Consider the following 23,872-nt stretch of genomic DNA (forward strand, 5'->3'; position numbering starts at 1 on the left):
ATGACAAAAACACTCTAAAAAAACAGCAAAAAACAAAACTGGTATCTGTGAAGACCCAAGAAACAGGTTTAATCTGTTACTGAATGAAGCCTCAAAATATGACTGAAGAACAGCAGTCAGCAGTTGTCCCTCTTTACATGCACTAAATCTGTACGCTAATGTATTTTAAGAAAAACTTTGGTATTGATAATTTCTGTTGTATTGAAGCATCAGATGCAATATCCAAAGAGTGAACTTTTACATATAAAATTGTTTATTAATTTTTTTCAATGCAAATGCAATACTTTCTACATTTTACTTCATATTCGCTTCTGCAATATTCTACCACAATGAATTGAGATGAATCATTTATAAACAATTAATTTTAACCCCCATAAAAATACATACAGAAAACAAACGTTAATGTCATAAATAATATTCAGCCTAACTTGATTTTAAATAGTAAATGGGCAGAATAGTCTCAATAAACATCTTTTATACACATTAAAGAATTATTTCAATTTTTTTCTAGCAAGCACTTCTTAAAAAGTATTATGAAGGAGATATTTGCAGCTGATTTCATAACAAGAATAAGCAACGAAATTGATTTAAGATATTCACTGGAAAGTCATTAAACCAGATCTTCCCATTTTCAATAAGAAACTTAACTTGTGTGTCTGAGTTTTCTACTTGAAAATATAAGAAACCTACTTGATTCACCTGCAGGTGACACTGTTGGTCTTAGCCACACAACCAAAGAGCAACAGCATTCCTCAATATATTCAGTTGCAGTCTGGATCAATGGGGTATCCAAAACACAATTATTTTTCTTATACTTGTACACTAGTACTTTTAAAGTTCCACTGTAATATCAAACCTCTGCAGAGACAGTGATTAATGCAAGTGTTTCAAGCACTGATATATTAAAACTGAATTTATTCTGATAAACTTTAAATGAAAATATCTGTACTGGAGGGGAGGAAAAAAAAATAAAAAAAGAGAGTATATACTTCTAGCAAGGGCTCTTCACCCAAATTTAATATTTCTATATTTTCATATAAGTGCTAAATTACAATAGCAAAGAGTTATGTAAGTTCATAAAAAAACCCCAACCAACCAACAACAGCAACAAAAAAACAACCCCCAAAAAACCCACAAAAAAAAGACAAAACACACAAAACTTTGGTTCCAAAACAGTTTAGAAAATCTTGTAGGAAATGGAGCTAAGTCAGGCATGAACATAATTGCTTCCAATAAAAGGAAGCCCACAATCAAGAATGCAATTACAAACAAAACCCAATATCTTTTAACTACAGTCCACACAAACCAATTTTTTTCCTGTTGTTCGAAATTAATGTCATTTTATTCGGCATCATTTCTACTACATTTTACTGCTAAAACAAAAATTAACTCCCACCTTCCAACCAGAGATTTTAGCCAAGTGAGTCATACCAAAGAATGCCAGTCAATTACACATTTTATCAGAGCATGTGGCATTTGATTATTAAACACAAAGTAGGTTACTCAAAGGCTGTACTAAAATTCTACAGATTATGCAATAACAGCAAACAAGTAGGTATGTAGCATAATAAACCACAATATCTGCCTATTGAAATAAATTATTTCAAATAAAATGTAAATGAATGCCTCAAAGTAGCTGTTCTAATTTCTGAAGCATGGAAAACTGATTTTAGTAAAATCAAGATGGATTCTGTCATAAATCTAGAAATTAATTTAGGTCACAGGCAGCACCTCCAGTTCCTTATAAAGGAATACTATTTTTTACTCAAACTGCTACTGTTTGATGATGTATAAGTACTTTTTCCCCTCTGGCAAAATCTTAGCTGTCATAGGCACATATATTAATGGGAGAGCAGTAAATCAGAAGGGCTTCCAACAATCCCACTAGGGTACTGGAAGACTGATGCCAAAAAAAAAGGGAAGTAAAATGCTGAAGGCACAAATCGACAAATCGATAGCATCAGCCTGAGAAACCAACGCAGGTGTCCCAGCAACAAAAACAAAAGAAAGAACACAGACAACAGTTCAACAGAGCAACAAGCTTATTAACTGAACCCACTGACATGTTATCCAGAAATATCTTATACAAGCAAACCTTCATTTCTTTCTTAATCATTTCCATTATCAGAGACAACCAGGAGTCCCACATACGAAGTCACACAATTTACTGCCTTTAATTCTGAGGGTTAAAGTATTCAGCCAAAGAATTAACATTACAGGTCCCAAATTGCCTTTCTGCTGTTTAACATGAGGTTTTTTACTTGCTTTGCTGTTTCCCCAAGTTGGTGTAAGGAAGGAAGAAATCCTGGGAAAACCACATACTTCAGAAAAATAGCACCCACGGAAACCTCCTTCCTTGTCTTTACAGGGTGAAGAAGGAGCTCTACAACGCTAACAAGTGGAAAACTTGTTCCTGGGGTGAGCTGGGTGGGCCCAGTGCCATTACAGAAATCTGCCCAACCTGAAAGGGAGAGGGCTCCAACGATTTTCTCCAGTTTCAGATTCTACTCAGTGCAGGCTCATCTAATCCAGATTATGTCTTCCTTTCCCTTACATTTTTCCCTGGTTTAGATCTCTGAAGGGGATACTCTTAGAAAAATGACTAGCTTTTTTTCCTCCTGCTCATCCATCAAAAACACTTTTGGAATTCCACTTTCTTCCTCCTCCAAAAGCCGAGGAGAATGAATTCTGCCCAGCTGTAGACCTGGATGTAACTGGTAACCAGACTACTATCAATTGGGAGTGCACACTGCTTACTGGTGAAGAGACTAACAAGATCAGAACCTTAAAAAGCAGTATTTAAAATCTTTATAGACAATACAGTATGCATTTGCATGTGTACAGAGACACATCCCTTCTGATTTTAATAGTCTTGCTTTCAGAACTAAACACTAAGAAATGCATTTAACATTTATAGAAATACAATTTAAAAAGACAGAAAAAGATATGTAACAGTCTGTGGAGTCCTATCAAGACTCACTGCCTCAAAGAGATCCTGGATAGTGGGTTTTTTAACACATAATTTGCCCTGAAGATAGCATGGGCAATGAAGCAGGGAGCAAGTTTTCATTTTTCAGACTTTAAAGTCACCTGAAATGAAGGAAATCCATATGGAGATGACAGTGTGAAATGGAGACTGGGATAAAGAAATCCTACTGTATAAAAAGATTTTGATATTTCTTGACTTAGTCATTCACTTTAGGAAGCATTTCCATTCTAAATATTTTTGTATATTTTTCCCATTTGAAAGGTAAGTTTTTTACCTCATTTAAAGAAAGAAAGACTCTCTTTTTAAATAGTGCCTAACTTTGAAAATTCAGAAGAAAGGAGATTTTCTTACAGCAAGGTTGTACTACTGAGAAATGTTCTGGAAGTTTTCTCACAGAGGCACGTTCCTTTCTCTTTTTTGTATTAGATTTTGATGTCCTCTTGATAAATTATATCTCCCAGTCCAAATGCTGATCAAAAGAGGATATTATGCTTCTGAAGCTATGGGTATGAATAGAATTCAGCACTACTTTTCATTCTAGACATACCAGAAGAGCTAATATTAACCAGGTAAAACTCTTTTAAAATGAACAACTTGAGAAGGGCTTTTCTCTACCCATGAGCTTTATAACCTCTGGATCACTCCTGATGGCTACTTCATGACAGTTTATCTCCTTATACCAAAAAAAGATTTGTAGATTTTATTGCATCTGCTGCATTCAAATTTTCCAGAGCAAAGAACCACTCTCTTCCTGGAAGGAAACAGAATGTCATCTAAAGTCAGCAGTAATACAGGTCTTTTCAACAACTGCAAGTAAAAGACCACTGGCATGCAACTGGAGGTGAAGGCCCCTTACAGAAGACTAACATCAGAGTAAGCACCTACAGAGATGGACAAAATACATCACAGAAGGAAAAAGAGATTAGACAGTGATGAAGCACCAAGAGATGGGAAAATAAAATAGCATTATCTTGCTCCAAAGGCACTTTAGATTGCACATTCTATGTAATTTTTCTCTGTAAGCACTTCACATAGTTCTCACAAAAAGCTATGGTAATATGAACGGGATAACAGTTGACAATGTCAATCTGAAAAAAAGAAGTACTCTCCTACATTTGATTTCTGTTAAAATACAGGATAGCTCCAGAATTAAATAGGTCTAGTAATAAAAAATAAAACTATCATGTCTAACAATTTAGTGATAATTCTGTCATCCCTATTTTCTTTGCCAATTGCTAAATGCAAAAAAAAACCCAACCCTTTGATTTCAAATACTCTCTCTTCCTTACCACCTCTTCCTAGTTTAAAGTGTCCTAATTTTTAGTTACTCATACACATAGAAGTGCATGCAATGGGTGGGTAATGTTTATTTAAAATACATATGTAAATGAGTAACTACTATACCGAATCACTATCTCATGTACTTACTATATGCATAAGGTTAATTCCTATATATGGATATTCAGCTGCTAACAGTGGGCTTTGTTTATGCACAAAATGGGAAGCACATACAGTAGAAGATCATAGAATACAATCCACTAAAATTAACAAAATTTATGTACTTCCATTTCCATAAGAAAAGTAGCAGGAATCAAGTTCACTATTAGCTTTTACCAAGAAGCTCCTCTACATCTTATTGAAGTGCAGGAAATGGGAAATAAGTGTATCAGAAAAATAAAGGTGTAAGTGAAGCAGAAGGCATCTCAAGTTTACAGTCCTCTTTTGCTTCAAGTAGTTTCAGACTTGATTAGTTTTATATTGCAGATAAGAACTTAAGAAAAAAGCATTATTCCATTTTATTAGTATCAGATTCCAATAGGGAATAGCGCCTTCATGACTTAAGATCAGAGTCTATTGGCTGACAGAATCTATCAGAGTGATCATCCATATTACTCAAAGGTCCTGATGCCATTTGCTATTCTCAGAACTACTTGCCCTATTCAGCTCTGATGCTTTTGTGGTCTCTGATTCACTTCTCACTTCTGCCTTGCCATCACAAGTACAATTAATCAGCTAATCTTCGAGATGTCAAAATACATTCAGTCCTCCATGCTATTTCCTCTTCTCAAGAAAAGCATTCTGTTCAGTAACCAGACAAATGTATTTGACAATGCAAATGCAGCTTACACAAATTCTCTTTTCATTTGCAATACTGGTGTTCCCAAAAACACTATCAGTACTGTTGAATTACTCATGCTATTCAATAAGAATTGCCCTTTTGTTCCAAACTATTCTTATTTCCAGTATAAATAGGTAGCTAAAAAGAAAAATAACCTCCTAATAAAATTTGCAATAAGCTAACAAAACATTTCTCTTGGATTTAAAATATCAAAAGTACAATTTCAATGAAAGCAGTAACTTTAGTAGAAAAAAAATCCAAACCTAAAACTAGATGTGGTGGGTTGACATTGGTGGCTGACAGACCGCCACCCAGCCACTCTCTTGCTTCCCCTCCTCAACTGGAGAGGAGCAGAAAATAAGATGGAAAAGCTTATGGGTCAAGACAAAGACTGGGAGGGCATTTACCAATTACTGTAACAGGCAAAACAGCCTTGGCTTGAGGAAAATGTCCATAAGCCTTTGTCTCTGCTGTCCCTTCCTCACACTTTTCCCCCGTATCACAGTGGGGTCCTTTCCACAGGACGGAGTCCTTCACAAACTGCTCCAACTTGGGTCCTTTCCATGGCCTGCAGGTCCTGCCAGGAGTGTGGGCTCTCCATGAGCCACAGTTTCCTTTAGGGCATCATACACCTGCTGCAGTGTGGGGGCCTCCAAGGGGTGCAAGGTGGTGATCGGTTCCACCATGGCCTCTTCCATAGGCTGCAAGGAAATCTCTGCTCTGCTCCTGGAGCACGTCCTCCTGTCCTTCTGCTCTGGCCTTGCTGTCTGCTGGGTTGTTTCTCACACTTTTTTCCTTACTCCTCTCTCTCTCAACTGCTGTACAGTGGTTTTGCCCTTTCTTAAATACACTTTCCCAGAGGTGCCACCAGCCCAGCTGCTGGGCTGAGCTGTGCCCTGCAGTGGGTCCATTGCAGCATCTGCAGCCCCCCGCTGCCAGCATGGACACCCCAACACCGAGCACAATGTGCTCACAAGGTGATGGAAAGACATTCTGCTTAGTTATTGGTGGGTTTTGGTTTGTTTTTTTGTGTATGTGTTTTTTAGTGGTTGTGTGTGTGTGTGTGTGTGTGTGTGTGTGTGTGTTTGTTTGTTTGTTTTGTTTTAGGTGTGGGTTTTTTTTTTTCCCCTTAATTGAGATCTTGGAAATCATTCACACTTTTAAAGCTGCTCGACATTTTCAGCACTTCTCAAATCTGAATCTTTGAAGGATGGTTTCTTCACAAATTGTTAAGGTAGTTTTTACATAAATGGTGGGCAACATTAAGAAGCAACTCTGAAAGCAATGTGATTTTACCTTACAGAGGCTAAAGAGCAGAAAACAAATATGACAGCTAGCTGCCTGCTTTCTAAATGACAATTCAAGTCAGGTTTAGCAGGACTTTCTTCACCCACTCCTCCTCTTTCTTTTTAAACTGAGCTGCATGGATAAAAATTGTAATCTTTCACTTCATGCCTCCAAGTATTTCACTGACACTGGACAATACAGCAAACAAATTTAAGCTTTCAATTCGATTTATTTGAACACCTTGCAATTTTTCAGAGTTGCAAAATAACAAAAAGTATAAGGAAGGCAGTTAAAAAAAATGGGTATATGAATGCTACTCTAGGATTCCTACTTCCTACCTGTGTTAAGGAGAAATCTTTAGAAGCACTTTATATTGAAAGCAGACTAAGGTCACATACACCATTTGCTTCTGGCACTCCTTTCTTTAATGGGACATGCAATTAATTTTTATAAAATCCATGATGGAAAAAAGATGGAGATATCTGGAGTTCTGCAGAAATCTAAAAGTTTTAGAAAAGTCTGTTTCTCTGAAGGCTGACAGGCCTGTCTTGACAGTCATGCACTTCAGTAAACGTCTTCGTCTACTTTTGTGTACTTGAGGCACTTCAGTACTATGTAAACACTACACAAAATACAATACATTCTAAATTAATAACCTTGCTTTCTGTAAAATCAGTTTCTTGCTCAACAGGAACAATAACAAAAATGGAAATATTTTCCTCTATTAAATAACAATAACAACAACAACAAAAAATCTATATTCCAAGTGTTACAAAAAAAAAGTATTCAATACTTCAGAAGTGGCAGAATTGGGACTATTCACACAATAGTTTGATTCCTTTTCCCAAAATACCTATTTAAAGGACAATAAATTTTCTTCTCCTGCTCTCTCAATCCCTTTAACTCCGAGAATATGAGAAGGAAAGGAAAGAGATATATGGAGGTTTATAGGCTGGGGAAATTAGCCTGCTTTCAAAATTTGACTAAATTTGTTTTCAACTACACTATCACTTTAGTGACACAGGAAGCACTGATAATCTTGCCTTAACACTAAGACATATCTGTAGCAAGCAAGACTCATTAGAGGCAGGCAGGCTTCAAAGCAAAGTAAGAGATGTAGGACCAATAAAATAAGTTTGGCTCATATTTGCAGGTCTGAGGCAGAAAATAAAGCAAAAATATTATAGAAAATTCATTTTTACTTTAAAATATCAGTCCCACTTATATGTCCTTATTTGAATCAGGATGCTAGCTGTTGACAAGGACTGTAGTGTAACACATCTTGTACAAAATTGCTGAGGTATTAGTATAAGGGTGAGGAATATTCACAGTAAATGAAGATGCAATAGTAAAATAACTTTCCTTACAAAGAAAATTAAATATCTTTAACAGGATTATCTTTTTAAAGTTTCTACAAGTGGAAGAAATTTTGATAAATTTTCACTGTACTGTACGAAGGACCTTAATTTGGTTTCATGTTATATATGTACAAAACATTAAAAAGAAATTATCTCCTACATGTTTTTTGGTGGCCAGTACCTTTAAAAGTTCATAACTGTTAAGGCCAGAAGACATTTATGCAAGTCCCAAGAGGCTACCACTGTTTTGCACAAGTTAAGGAATAGCGCTGGCCATCAACTTCACTGTGGCCAGAGCAGGGCGGCCCTTTCAGAATTGGTAGTTACATTATAAATCTATACTTCTCCAATCCCAGTTGTATTCTCCAAACTTTCAAAAGGTAACTATTACTACTATATCTGTTGCAAACACAAGGTCAAAGATAACTGATCTGAAAGCCCACGAGCCAATTTTGCAGTTGTGTTATATCCTTTTCTGGACCATATAAAGCAAAGACTAAGTAGCTATATATATATATATGTATATATTTATGTATATATGCATACTCAAAAAAGTCCATAAATACAGTCATCCAAATAATCCATTGCCTTCTAACAAAACACTTCATCTCAAATGCTAGCCAGCAAAATACACAATTGATTACTTATGAATATTTTCAATTTAAACACCAACATACAAAAACCAACTTACCAAACTATAGATTATGGCTAAAGTATGCTTAATATCATTAGTGGCTTAAGTGATGTCTAAGGAACAGAGTTTCCTAGATAATAGTATGTCGGTATATGAACATGCTTAGATAACAGTAGGTCAGTACACAAACATGCTTCGAATAAAGTATACAGGAAAACTATCTTCTGTCGGGAAATAAGTTTCCTTAGATTGTTTTTTTAATAAGAAAAGAAAGTGAAAAGTTAATGTATCTTTATATAGACTATGAAAAAAAGCTTTAAAAATGTACAATAAACTCTCTGCAAGAACCAGTACAATAGCTAGGGTTATTTGTTTTTGTAACAAGTTTATTTTCTTCTGTTCCCAGATTCACTGAAGCACCTATTTATGTACAAATTATTTGGTAATGAACCCTGTTTGTCTGAAATAGTGAAGCAACATGTCAGATATTTATACTTAGTCCTTTTCACAAAAACATTAAGGGAAATTGTGTCTTTCCCTTTTAACATACATCTCACATGTTACAGCTATGTAAGTAGTAGCTATAGTGTTCACTGCACAAGATGTGAGCAGCAGGTTGGAAGACTGAAGAGCCAATAAAACAATTATTTTTATTTTTAAGGCAATTTGATTGTTGGTAAAATTAGAAGTAACTTTTTTGAAAAGCTTGGCTTCTGAAAGGTGTTGGAACCACAGTACTGTTAATGAATATTCAAAGTATAGTGTGGAACAACATGGAAGTAAAATCATCTCACGTATAACACCATAAAAGTCTGGAGCCACAAGAGACATGGATGCCTTCTGGATGAATAAGAGCAAGTTATTTTTGAAAAACTGTGCTATGGACCTTTTTAATGTCTGGATCTCTCAAAAACATTAAAAATATTTTATTCCATCATAAAAAGAATGCAAATTTAAAGTACTCACTCATTACTTTTTTTTTTTTTTTTAGCTAGCATCTTCACCTTTTAAAAGTATTTGTAGAAAAAGTAATAAAGGCAGACCCCACTATACATTAAGGGTGGATTCCTGAGAGGCAAGACAGTTAGCAATTTGTCAGATACAGCAATTTGTCCTCATCAGAATAAGCATAACAGATGCATGTAATGACTGACAAAACACGTGTATTTAAATACACACAGACAAAGTATGAAGGATGAAGCATGAAGGATGGAAAAGAAGGGGAAAATTATCAGGACTGTCACTGAAGTGCTACTCCTAACTAATACCTGACAATCACCTCACTCCTTACATCTTTCACTGTGACCAATTTGATTCACCTGAAGATGAAAATGAAGATGGTGAAAATGTAACTGCTCAGAATAGAGGCAGAAGACAACTGTCACAGAAGATTTATATCAGGCCTTCAGTTTCCCAGGAGAATCAGCTGGGATCTTTTGAAACAGTGATACAGCGTGAAATGCCTACTCCTGCCTTTTATTCCCCGTACTGCATACACTATCCCTGTGTATTTAAATTATGTGCAGGTACCCACCTGCTATAATGTTAATTCTTACAGGAAAAACGGCTTCACTGTTTAACACAGGGACTTCATCTATTACATTAGTAAAGGCTAGAAAGCAGGGTATTGATTGGCAAAGCAACTCTATAAATAAAAAAGCAACATATATCAGAGTATTCCTGCCTGAGAAATGTATACATTAGAGAAGCTGACAAGTAAAATAAAGTTTTGAAGCAATAATCAATTTAATATAGGGTAAAAGGCAATGAAAGAAATCTGCTAGGATGAGGTGGTTTCAGTGCAAAGTTGATGAAAGAAATCTTATGAGTTTTCACAGGAAACAATGCAAGCAAAGAGCAATAAGCAAGATCCAGAACAAGTGTGTGCCCTTTCCCCAGTTTATAATAAGGCTATATATTTTCTGTGCACTTTGATAAGCCAGGATTAAACAAAGCCCACTGCTGGGCTCCCGAGTCTGCAAGAACAGCAGCAGCAATTGCATCGGTAACTCTTGGATTGGTGTTTTCTCTCCTCTGCACCTCCTACAGTTCTGATTAATCATAAGAAAATACTGGCTAGCCACAACAAACAAAACAAAACAATATTTCACAGTCCCAGAATTTTTGAACTTTATAAATTTTTTTAACCTTTCCAGTGTTTTGAAGAGCAAAGAAGCAAAACTACTGTTGATGCAAAAGCAAAACTGAAATTAATCAATGTTTTAATTGTAGCACCTTTGAAAATCTAGGAGCTAAGTTTCAAGTCACAAACAACATAATAGTTTCCAAATTTGTCCTCTTCTGAAGACCACTTTTCTTCCACCTCCATTACCCCAAAAAGTTTAGGAACTACAAATACACTGCACCTCAGATCAGTGTTTCCATCCTATGAAGTACGTACTAAAATGTAGAAATTCTTAAACAGTATTTGAAATTAATAAAATTCAAAGCAATAAGATGAGTGCATAGCAGGAATAAAAAAGGATTTTAACCTAGGTCCTCCCCTTGTCATTTCTTCTTGATTTTCACACATAAATCTACTTTAGCCTCTTTCCCAAAAGCAAATGAAGAATTATGCTACTAGTGGAATTTTGGACTGAAACAGGAGAGCTTGATGAAGCAGACAGCCTCTCTACACTGAAGTTACTATGTTGTTCTAAATTAACACTTTGTATATAACGAATAATTTCCCATCACTAGTGTAATACAATTTCAACTTTGTAAATAATTTTCCATACACAGTTCTTAATAATGCCTGGGTTTTTTTTTCTTACTTCTTTACTGGATGTAAGCAGTAATGATTTAGCAATTATTTTAAGAATTGCATTGCTAATTAGCAAGAGAAAATAGCACTTTACCATTCTACATTTATTCTGTTCATCAAACTCTTCAGTTACTTTCAGAGCAATCTTTTCCACTGTCACTTCAGTTTTGGCAGTGATTACACATGCTGTCTCACTGTTAAAACTCTGACCTACTTGATTAGTTGCCCTAGCTGAAAAGTATTGTGAAAACAGCAATTTTAAAAGATAATTTGGAAACATTTTCAATTATCAAAAGTCTCTATTGAAAAGTTTTCTATTTTGTAAACCCATATGTTAAGCAGATGCCGTTGTAAAGTAATTCTGATAAAGCACCAGTGATATTGCTGTTACTCATTTATATTGGTTTTGTTATTTAGTGGTTGCCACACCATTGTCACTATACGCATCAATATTTATGCATATATGTCTTCTAATACAGAAGGAAGAACTTTGTAGGTTACTGCAGTGGTTCTCTTTATTATTAATTAGATACAGACATCTTTTCTTGTCAAGTAAAGAGTTTTCTCTAGTCCTATCATAAAAATGTAAAATATATCAAAGCTAAGACTATCAAAACATAACTCATCTGAACCAATAATTACTCCAAGTTACACTTATCAATGTTCATGTCGATAATACAACTAAGTCCTATTCTATCTATTGGACTAGGTAGGAGAAGGAATGGTAATTGTAAGGAACTTTATGTAAGAACAGATACAAAAGTATCTTAATATTTTGGAAAAATATTTCACTGACACAAACAGCATTTGCCTGAAATAAATGTGACCAGAAGCATCTGCTAAAACAGAAAAGTCTACATCTAAGCAGTACTATGGGGCTAAAAAAGCCAATTTTATTAGTATCTATGAATGTTCAAATGTTTAACCTAGCAATGGTCTTATACTTTTCCTCATTTGTCCTTAAAACGGAAAAGTAAGAACAGACATTAACAGGAACCTACAGCTTTATTAACTTTTTTTTTAAATAAAAAAGAAGGTACTACTTTGACATATTTACAACAATGTTTTCACAGCATTTCAAATTTATTTAGAATTTGCCATTTGCAGACCAGACCTTCAACTTTTCAAGGATGATTATTATCAGAGAATGCCCAATCTGAAATTATGAATGTTAGGTTCTTGCAAACACATACACACAATACCTAGTTTGTAATCCTGAAAGGCTGGAGGCACAATCCACTAAGGTCACAAGTTAAAAATCAGGTAAGATTTTATACAGAAGTTATACGGAAGTGGGGTGCCATAGTAGAAAGACTAAATGGGAGAAACCCAAAAGTTAATGAGCCCATTACTGAAGATATTTCACATGTATTAGTGTTTTAATCACATTGAATTCAAAGTCACAGTTTACAATATAACCAGTGTAATTACAGGCTCAGTAATAACACATCAGCTGCTTCATCAATACTTTCACAAAAAGTTTTTAAGAAAAAAGATGAATATACCTATGAAGAGATAGGAATACACACACAGAGAAATTTTAACACATTAAGCATACCTGTGTTCGCAGAATTTCACCTTTTGACAGTTGCATATCACCGGTCAATTCTTTCACAGTAATGCCGAGTGGTTCCAGACGCTTGCTGAAGTAATTTGTCATTTCAGCTGCCAAAGCTTTCATAGGAGCAACATACACAATCTGCACCAAAAGGACACAGGCTTGATAAATGAGCAAACCCCACAGCATCATTTGTTTCATGGCAACCCTTACAAATCACAATTTATTGTGAAATATGATGCCAGGCACTTACAGTGAAAAATCTTAATAGTGATATATGAAAAGTAGTTACCTTTCTTGGATAACTGTGCAGCTGTTTAAAGGACAATGGATTTTTGTTTATACAGCCTCATCACTTTGAAAATTGGTTCTGCATCAAAACTAAACACGTTTTCATAGCTTTTTACTCACATAATAAGATTCTTAGAACACAAATAAGAACAGCTCTAACAGTAATGAAGTAAATCAACATTAGCCTTAGCTTTGACTTGGAAAAGTCTAATACCCTTGAAAACTTCCTGATTTCATATTCCACATATAACAAATAATGGGTTTTACGTTACAACTTAAAAGCTGTTACTTGGTTCATTACATTCCTACCTTAAACTCATCCTTTTTGATAACACCATGCTGGACATGCTGGCGAATTTCATGAAGGATTGTCAGCATGGCAATGTTCGTCTTCCCAGCTCCAGTGGGGGCACAGATCAGCATGTTCTCATTTGTGTTGTAGGCAGTCTCAAAAACTATAGATTGGATTCGGTTTAATCTTTTCATGCCTTTAAAAGCAAGTTGTCCAATCTGTTAAAAAAAACAAACAAACACATATGTTCTGGGTTTTTCATATGTATGTGTGTGTGTGTATACATATATGAATCATCAAAAAAACAAACAAAAACGAACACATGGTAACAAAACTTAGGATACTTGTTGAAATATATTTATTATTCCAAGGTTTTTATTCTGAGGATACCACTCCCGCCCAACCTTCAAATATTGACTACATAAGGAAAACAATATACAGCAGAATAACATCTCTTAAAATTAATTAAAATCTTTAGCTGCATACTACTTCAGCATTTGTTTTCAATCAAGACTGTGACCAAAACTAACGTACAGTAAAACAACAACCTATTGATCATTAAACATCAGTAAAACAGCAATGGTCAGATTAGAAGAATATACATCTTAAAACAGAAGATTACAAACTACAACTACTCAAATGGAAGAAGAGGCAGCAATACACAGGAACTTGCTGAAGAAACAGATGATTTAAAAATTATTTATCATTAATTTTGTGTAATAAAGTTTAATTATGCAAATAGACGCAAAATTCAGTAACAACATTCTCTTTGCTTCTGAGGAAATCCCCATCTTGCACTTGTTAACGTTCAGACCTTTGTCCAAGAATACTTACAATGAACTGCAGGCCCCAAAAGGAACATATAATTTGGATGCACAGTCTCAAATAATCTTAGAGAATGTTTTCAAAAATTAAATTATGTAGCTAATATAGGCAATTATAGTTATTATAGCTTAATGTATGTTTAAATCTTATAAAGTACAAATAATAATTTATAAAAATATATTTTTTTTATTCTCCCTAGTATCTCTGAAAAATGAGATTTTCACCAAGAAAGAATTGCTGTAGCCAGTTACTATTTCTGCATTTGAAGATTCTAAAACATTTGCAGCTGAACAGATCCTTAAGATAAAAACTTAATTTTGTAATAAACTTGCCTTTTGTTAGTTACTTTTCACAGACAGTTAAAAGAGAGTGCAGAACACAGAAATTATTTCATTTCTACATATTTAACTACCTCCACTGCTTCTACAAATAATCATGAAAAGTACCTTACTGATATTTTTTACAATTATCATTTTTACTTTAATTGTAGGACCCCACAAAAGTACAACTCTGAGAGCACATTCTGAAAATGTCCCTTTCCATTATTTTGGGCACTTTAGCTAATTTAAAGTAATTTCCTGTGGTAATAGTTTCTCCAATACTAATAATATTCTTTCCAATTCTAAGCAAATTATGTGACCAGGACTCAATTTATTACTACATCAAGTTATGCAAGCTTCAGAATGAGAGCTTTCTGAGCTATGCAAATCAACTATTTTATTTAACTTTACAATGGGTCAGTAGGTCTATCATTTTGCTGCAGCTTCTTGGTAGTGACCTCATGAGACATGCTGAGATGCAAAGTAAAAATTTAAGTTATTAAATATTAATAAATAATAATAATATTAAATTAATAATACACCATTTTCACAGTACATGACAAAGCTCTAATCTTAGATGTAGAGGCATAACGTACTTAACGACTGGCCAATTGTAGTTTTATTCTAGAGGACCTTAAATATTGAAAAACAACACTCATTGACATAAAAGTCAACGAAAATGCTATGCAATGAACACACTATTTCTTTTTGGAAAATGTTATTTTCAATTTAGCAGTACTTTTGTCTCAGCAAAGCTTTCTGTTTGAAAACTTCTTGTGCAACATTGTAAAAAAAGTTCCATTCAAATAATGGACTGCATAATGGACAGGACTGACACATCTCAAATATACTCAAATATCTGTTCCAAACTCTTTAAGTGTCTTTGGTAGAGGAAAAAAAAAGAAAAAAAAAACAAAAACAAACCTAATCCAAGTACTTCCAGTACTTTTCATCAAGTTTCTTCAATTTTTCAGTGCCTGACTTTCAGGATTACAATAATTTTCACTTTTAATATTCTTCCACAGTTTATTCTGCTTGCAAGATTGTAGGGAGAAAGCTTATTTGTTTTGCACCAGGTTTTGTACACATAATGTTTACTTGGTGTATCCTCTTCAAAACTCATTGCATCTTCAGGAATGAGACTATTACAAAGTATTAATGGGTTTCCTGGAGACCTCCTGATTACCTTAGTGCTTATCAGGGTTCAATCAGCTATTTTTATGGCCTCCTTAGTCATTTTAGGTTTCTAATTTGCCTGTTACTGCATTTTGAGATTTCTTGACAGGTCTTTGAAAATGGTTATATTTTTCCTTTTCCAACTGATAGGTTTTAGAAGCTATTATAAACACCATCAAGTTCACACTGATAAACACTGTTTACAGTTACTATAGAGAGAAAGTTGTGAACACAACTGGTGATTAAAGAGTTGAACTAACAAAACACCACATTGCACAATACGTACATAATTTAAAGAGGCAGTTTTTTAAACAAAAGCAGAAACCCAGTTGTCTAAGTAAAGTCAGGTGCAAGTACCTTCAGTGAAGAACTACAGTAGTTTTTCACTTACATAATTGAACACATGTAGCTTTACACACACAGGTCTTTTTGCAGTCATGTGATTGTTAATGTCCCTAAATAAAATGCATCTTTAAGTGTTTTCTTAAACTACTGCCTCTAGGATTGTATTGTTGCAGCTTCTCTCAATTTTTTAAGTGGGCAGTGTAAGACATATTTTTTCCTCTACCTTTGGAAGAAATGACACCTACTATAGCCCTGGGACACGTAATTGTTAGCATAAATAAATAAATAAATATTTAGATAAATAAAAATAATGTCCCTTCTCTTTTCCTGTTAGAAAGTAGCAATAGCATGGATTAAGACTGATTCGGTAACCAGCAATAAACAAACAGATGTTCCAGAAGCACCACAGAAAGCTGTGTTACGGGTTAGAAAAACAACCAACCTCAGCTTGTTTTCTGGAAAGATGCTAAGGCTACTGAAATGGGAACATTAAGAATAGAATAAAGAGTAATAAAAAAATAAAACCTATAAAAGACTGGTTAAAAAGTAAAAGTATTTTAAAAATAATGGTATCCTGACTAGACTCTAGACTTTCATTCAACACATTAATTCACTTTCAAGCAACTCAAAAAGGTGGACACTGACATATCAATAAACAGTCACAATCACAATGCACAGTCAGTATATAAAGTTCATTGAAAGGTGGCTGTGCAAGAACATATTAAGGATTTTAAAAGCTATAAGAGAAAGGACTTCCAGAGAAAACACTACCTAAGACATCTTCAAACCACCTCCCCATTTGGTTGAAAAAATTTTAGATTATCCTTCCCCAAAACTTCGTTTTATTCCAAACAGTAAGTACAGCTAAGTGAATAATCCAAATCCAGTAGCTGCACCCTTAAAAATCACTAAGAATAAAATGGAGAGTGGACAGAAATGCAACAGTATGTACAGAACTCCTTAGTTGGACAAACCTATTAGAAGACTGTTTTTTTTAATCTGTCAATTGCCCAAACTACCTAGTTAGAATGCTGAAAACACTTTTTTCCCTCTGCCATATTAATGGCAGTCAAGACTTCTACAGACCAATCCTTTTTCAGATAATCCAGTGAAATCCCCTCTTGCTTAAGGGACTGGTAGCCACTCAATGGCAGAATTTGGTTTTTCTGAAGGTGAATGAGATGCAACATTCTTCGGCTTTCTATTCTACAGCTGATTTATCCCTAGAATTCTACACAAATGAAAGGACGTTTAAGTAGAATACAATCTAAGTGCTATTCTTGAGACACAATTTCATGCCCAAGGTGGTGCCATTTTTAGATAAGCATTAATCAATGTGAAAGACCACTGAGAAGCAACTCATTCCACAAACTAGAAGATGACACTCAAGGTAGCTCTGATCCGAATGTCGAAAACCTTTACTTTTACCCCAGTGAGGTTTCCAATACTTTCCCCAGGAATTTACCATTACAACTAACACATTTATAAGTAAATGAAATTACACTTAATGAAGATACTCTAAATTAGTCATTTCATTAAAAACAGATTTACGTGTTGGTGCTCTAACAGAAATTAAAAAATAAGATGAAACTACTAAACGTCGTTTAAATCATTAAAGTAATATTCACAATGAAGACCATACGATTCAGTCTACAGGCAAGCTACAGCTCAGAAACACAATTCCTTTAATGACACCACAATAAGTCTGTTGTAAATAGTGCATGCCATCAGTACTTTAGATAGAGTTTTAGTCACATAATTCATGAGCCAGACCTTGTAGTTCTACAGAACTTTATAAATATGATATAGAAGATCCTCACTTTTTTCCCCAGGTGCACCTTCAAATCCTGCTATGGTCCATCTGCGGCCTATAGCATTCGTCCCTCACTCAGAACAAAAGGGTGCTAACTACAAATTCCATTAAAGGCTGAGATCTTCTTTTATTCTCAGTCTCACTTCATGCATTAATACTAGTTGGCACAAAGAGCTTCTCAGATAAAATTAAAATCAGTATCACAAATTTTTACTTGGTGGCTCAATGCACTCTTAAGTCAACTTCAAGGTACAATGCTAGTATTTTAGTAGCAGCTTCTAAATTCAATATTGGTGGGCACAGACACAGCATAATTTGTCTTGACTAATCTATGCAGGGCAACACTAGAAAAAATATATACATACTTAATTTTTAGCAATTTATCCAGAAAATATGTTTGGGTGTTATCTCCCTTAAAATTATCCTATTTTATTGATTTATCTGTAGGACATTCTCTTTATAGTCCTCATTCTAAAAGAGACTTTTGTATACTCCATGTTAATTTTTCCAGTTTCCATGAAATACTAGACAAATATTCTCATAGTCTGAAATAAATAAATGTTAGTCATCTGTCCTAATTTCAACAGCATAAAATCAGCTAAAATAAATGTTCTATAATGATGACTTCTTCTGTCATAGTCTAACAAAAGAATAAAATTACTACCCATTTATCATAAAGATAATCCATTGCACTCATAAACCAAGTTTAAACTTTCAGCATTTTCCCTACTCATTGGTCTAATTTTAATGTAGATGTATTTTAATCAAAGTACCTTAAATATTTCAGATGCAACAAATCCCACTCTGCAGTCATTTTTTCTATTGCACTTTCAATTAAAAATATAATTCATCTAACTGGGAATAGCATGAGTAATCCATGCTGTTTTACAGAACATCCTCAAACCTCAGGAACTAAAGTTCGTATGTCCCTCCCTGGAGGTGTTTAAAAGGCATTTAGATGAGGTTCTTAGGGATATGGTTTAGTGCTGGCATTAGGTTATGGTTGGACTCGATAATCCTGAGGGTCTCTTCCAGCCGAAATGGTTCTATGATTCTATATGAGTCTATGACATCTAAGAAATCTCTAGGTCATATTTTCCCTTTGCTGTACTTTGGAATTCCACTGTCCCTTCAAATTTCAAACATTTAGCACTTCCCCATCTTTCTAATTATGCAGGTATACATTTAAGGAATTTTTTGTTACAGTGAAAATCCAATATTATTACAGAAGATACACTCAGAAATACCATGGATGTTATAGCTGGAGACTTCGATGCCCTCCCTCCCTGATGATACTTTTCATATTCTGCTACTTTCATGGAGGTGGTAGCTCATGATATTTAGAAACAATAATAAATAAAAATGTATCTATATAGACAGCATAAAAGTCAAATTATTTTTATATTATCTTAGGTGTACTATGTGAGAATATAATTTCCTACCTCATTCAAAGACTGAAATGTTGTCTTTCACAGTAGTACATACATTTTAAGCAAAGGTTCATAGCACTTGAAAGAAAAACTGCATGATGTTTGGATCTGCTCCATTTAGCACCAATTCATATCAGTGAGATTTCATTGGACTTAGGGGGACAATCTTTGTAGGAATAAGTCACATACATAAAGACATGAAAATTATGCAAGCGTACCAAACAGAGCTTAGCATTGGCTTTGGCCATAATCAGCATTACAATTTCTTCAAGTAAGTACAAGTTATGTCTCATCCAAAGTGTAGTACCTGCAGAGTTATGTGCTATAAAGGAAGGTTGGAGTAAAACATGTCAGACAGATGGAAGGAACAAAAGGCACAAGGGAATCAGCAGCTGGTTTCAAAGCTGTACTTGCTACAAGTGACTAAACTAAAAGCAAATCTTGCATGGCATGGCTACCCATGACACTATTAGTGCTCATCACAGAATCATTTAGGTTGAAGATCATCTAGTTCAAACCCCTGCTCAAAGCAGGATAACCTACATCAGTATGCCCAGGACTATGTCCAGTTGGGTTTTAGATATTTCCAAGGATGGAGACTCCACAACCTCTCTGGGCAACCTGTGCCAGTGTTTGACCACTTCACAGTAAAAAATTATTTTCTTGTGCTTAGATGAAATTTCATGTGCTTCAGTGTGTGCCTGTTGCCTCTAGTATTGTCACAGGGTACCACTGAGAAGAGGCTGGCTCTCTCACAGAATCACAGAATGTTGGGGATTGGAACGGACCTCGAAAGATCATCTAGTCCAATCCCCCTGCCGAAGCAGGAACACTTAGATGAGGTTACACAGGAAGGTGTCCAGGCGGGTTTTGAATGTCTCCAGAGTAGGAGATTCCACAACCCCCCTGGGCAGCCTGTTCCAGTGTTCTGTTACCCTTACTGAGAAGTTTCTTCTCAAATTTAAGTGGAACCTTTTGTGTCCCAGTTTGAACCCATTACCCCTTGTCCTACCATTGGTTGTCACCGAGAAGAGCCTGGCTCCATCCTCGTGACACTCACCCTTTATATATCTGTCATATATATTAATGAGGTCACCCCTCCGTCTCCTCTTCTCCAAGCTAAAGAGACCCAGCTCCCTCAGCCTTTCCTCATAAGGCAGATGCTCCACTCCCTTAATCATCTTTGTTGCCCTGCGCTGGACTCTCTCCAGCAGTTCCCTGTCCTTCTTGAACTGAGGGGCCCAGAACTGGACACAATATTCCAGATGTGGTCTCACCAGGGCAGAGTAGAGGGGAAGGAGAACCTCTCTTCACCTACTAACCACCCCCCTTCTAATACACCCCAGGATGCCATTGGCCTCCCTGGCCACAAGGGCACAGTGCTGGCTCACGGTCATCCTGCTGTCCACCAGGACCCCCAGGTCCCTTTCCCCTACACTGCCCTCTAATAAGTCATTCCCCAGCTTATACTGGAACCCGGGGCTGTTCCTACCCAGATGCAAGACTCTGCACTTGCCCTTGTTATATTTCATTAAATTTTTCCCTGCCCAACTCTAAAGCCCGTCCAGGTCTCACTGGATGGCAGCACAGCCTTCTGGCGTGTCAGCCACTCCTCCCAGCTTGGTGTCATCAGCAAACTTGCTGACGGTATAGTCTATTCCCTCATCCAAATCGTTGATGAATATATTGAATAATATAGGCCCCAGTACTGACTCTCTCTTTGTTAATCATTCTTACATCGGGTATTTATATACATTTGTAACATTCCCCCAGAATACCCTCTTCTCCAGCTCTCAATTCCTCCTCACATGGAAGATGCTCCATTCCCTTAATCAGATTAAGAAGCCAGAAAAAGAAATTCTAGAAATTACAGACAATGAGCCATAAGGGTAAAATTATTCTCTGACATTCTATAGAACACAGACTCAGAGCTCATGAGACTTTCCTGAATATGATTTTAATTTGAATTAAACATCATCTTCTAGAAAACTATGTAGTCTTGATTTTGAAAATGATCATTACATTCATGGGTTAATGCTATAGGTATGTAAGTAGCAGTAGCCAACAGACACCAGTGAAATTTTCACACCTTCAAGTTGTATTAGTGTCATTCAACTCAAAATAAACACTGCATAATTTTCTTAGATTCTGACAGGGAGTTCACAAGAATAAAAATGTATCTGGAGGAAAAAGCAAACAAACAAACATGTTCATCATCTATGAAATGACTACCCCTGCTTAGTTGAATGTGGGATACTACTCAAGAAATTAAGTCTGACATTAGAATGGAAGGAAAGCTATCATAGCACACCAACTATAAAAATTATTACATTTTTAATTTATTTGGAATGGTGTTTTTTTTAAAACCTGGTTAAACATTTCCCCTCCAGACTTTCAGACTTCATGTTTGCCACGACACTGAAACTGTTATGTTTCTGACAGCTTTTTAGTACTAAGAGACGTGAACATTCTAGACAGCTCCTAACAGCAAGTGCTCTTCAACAAACAAACTTTCATTAAAGAAGCAGTCTCCATCCAGAGGAAGTCCAGAACAGTTCAATCAAAAAGAAAAAAAAGTAAATCCTACTAACCATGGTAACATAGGTACACCCTGGGAAAAAAGAACAAACCAACTAATTAAAAAAAATCAAATCAAATAATAAACCCCTCCCATGTTGTGTGTGTTTGTTTTGAAACCATCTGCCCTCTTGAAGAAAGAAGAGAGATTTATTAAAAAGATTTTTTAGGGAAAATATTTAATTTCATATACGACAGCTAAGAGCTAACATGCCTGAAGTAAGTTCAACAAAAATCCTTTTAAGTCTATCCATGTATTGCCACCAACATTATCTAAACTCTTTCTTCAACAAGCTACACTACACAAACAACTGCAGCAGTCATACATCTTCTATAGATTTCTGAATCATTCAGTCATTGACTTATATTAAAAATACACCAATTGAGACATTTCCTTTGGTTCAATGTGCAGATTAAAACTGAAGATTTCTGCACGTATAAACCCAAAATCAGTTTGATGGAAATGATGGGAAAGCACCATTGCTCCAAGGCTGTCACTGCTCTGAGTCAAAACGCTGAAATAGCTTGGGGAATCTCTGCCCCTCGCTGGGAGAATTTTTGTGTTCCTCAGCCTAGTTATAACATGACAAAAGACTACAGACACAATGATTATACCCTCTGGTGATTTGTTTTGAAGAAATGGATAACAAAGTGTTTCAGAAAGATTTTTCCATAAAAGCAACTATTTCTATAGCACAGCAAATGTAAAGAAATTTTGGCATCCAAATAGACACACAGACGAGATTCCGATTTCAGTGACACTATTGTAAACTCAAAAGTATCTCATGTCAAGAGAATTATTTCAGATTATAGCAATGAAATGGAGAACAGAACACAGCCTCCTTTTAGAGCTTTCTGATGCCATTTGTGAATTACACAGAAAAATTACCTTGAAGTAATGCAGCTAGTAGGAAAATAGCAAAAGGAAAATTGGTGACAGTTGTGGCATTTCCTAATAACACCAGAAGTTAAAATTTTATCAGGATAGAAGGATTTGAGTTTAACTTGCTCACATTTCATCCATATTAAAAGTATCAAATAAACAGGGTTTCTCTGAAAATTGTTTTAAAAAAGTAATGCTATACAAAGCTAAGAGCATGGAAGGGTGAAATACAAAAATCTCTACGAAGTTTAAAACATTCAAAATATTGTTACCCTTAACAGCAAGACTCCTCCTGGACTGCTATGTATTGACACCTCCTCTACCATCATCTCCCTGACTCTTTGAGATGGAGCAATGAGGAAAGTGATGTTCATATGCTACAAGTTTACGTTTTTTTTTCCATTCAGAGAACACTCACTCTCATATTTCTCACACCTATATACAGAGTCCTAGCTCCACTGATGGCATACCGGACCCTTAATTTATTTTCCTGTGAAAATGTAGTGTGTCTCTTTAAAAGGAAAGAGAAAAAAAAATCACTGTTAGAGGCACACTGTCTCAAAAGTAACTGTAATCAAAGAGTTAAAACAGAAATCCTTTTTCTAGTTGTTCAGTACAGACACTGCAAGACAAAGGGAGAAACCCAAGAAATAAGAAAGGACGATAACAAGGGCATTGTGAAAGCAATTACATAATTTACAGCTATTGGTGAGAGAAAGGTTACTCTACTAACATGGAGCATAAAAACTGAAGCCCTTTTATATAATCAATATAAAACAGTTTTACCTGACTTTTCACAAATAAACAGATTATGATATGATATGGAAGTACACACAAACTACTTCTTGAAAGTCAATTATTGCACCAATCCCCACTTCTGAACTAGTTGGCAGAATTTTGAAACAAGTGCATGATATCAAGAGAGATATGATTTATTCTTTTCCGTCCATATTCTTGTTGCAGATTTGAAAGAATGTCACAACTGAAAAGAAGCAGAAATATTTGCACAGAAGTTTCCTTCATTACATTATGGCCAATGAAATGTAATTCCTATGCATGGCTAAATAAAATCATCTTCCTCTACAGTTTCATGCAAATTAAAGGTTCCTATTTCACTTCTCCAGATTGATTTCCAATATGCTACAGAGGAAATAAATGTTTTCTACTATTATAATAATTATTTTTATTATACAATGCACACCTATTTATGC

At 35.3% G+C, this 23,872-nt stretch overlaps 1 protein-coding gene across 4 annotated transcripts in view; it reads right to left on the reverse strand.

Annotated features, from left to right (window-relative positions):
- Nucleotides 1-23,872, reverse strand: part of ASCC3 (activating signal cointegrator 1 complex subunit 3) — a 266,295-nt gene that overhangs the window by 183,265 nt on the left and 59,158 nt on the right. For all 4 annotated transcript variants that reach the window (XM_065056591.1, XM_065056589.1, XM_065056590.1 and 1 more), the window contains exons 9-10: nucleotides 13,310-13,510; nucleotides 12,710-12,850 (exon numbers count right to left, since the gene is read on the reverse strand). In XM_065056591.1, coding sequence (XP_064912663.1) covers nucleotides 12,710-12,850; nucleotides 13,310-13,510 — 342 coding nt within the window. The remainder of the gene's footprint in view (nucleotides 1-12,709; nucleotides 12,851-13,309; nucleotides 13,511-23,872) is intronic.

Source organism: Columba livia, chromosome 3 (assembly GCF_036013475.1).
Source record: "Columba livia isolate bColLiv1 breed racing homer chromosome 3, bColLiv1.pat.W.v2, whole genome shotgun sequence".
Classification (NCBI taxonomy): Eukaryota; Metazoa; Chordata; class Aves; order Columbiformes; family Columbidae; genus Columba; species Columba livia.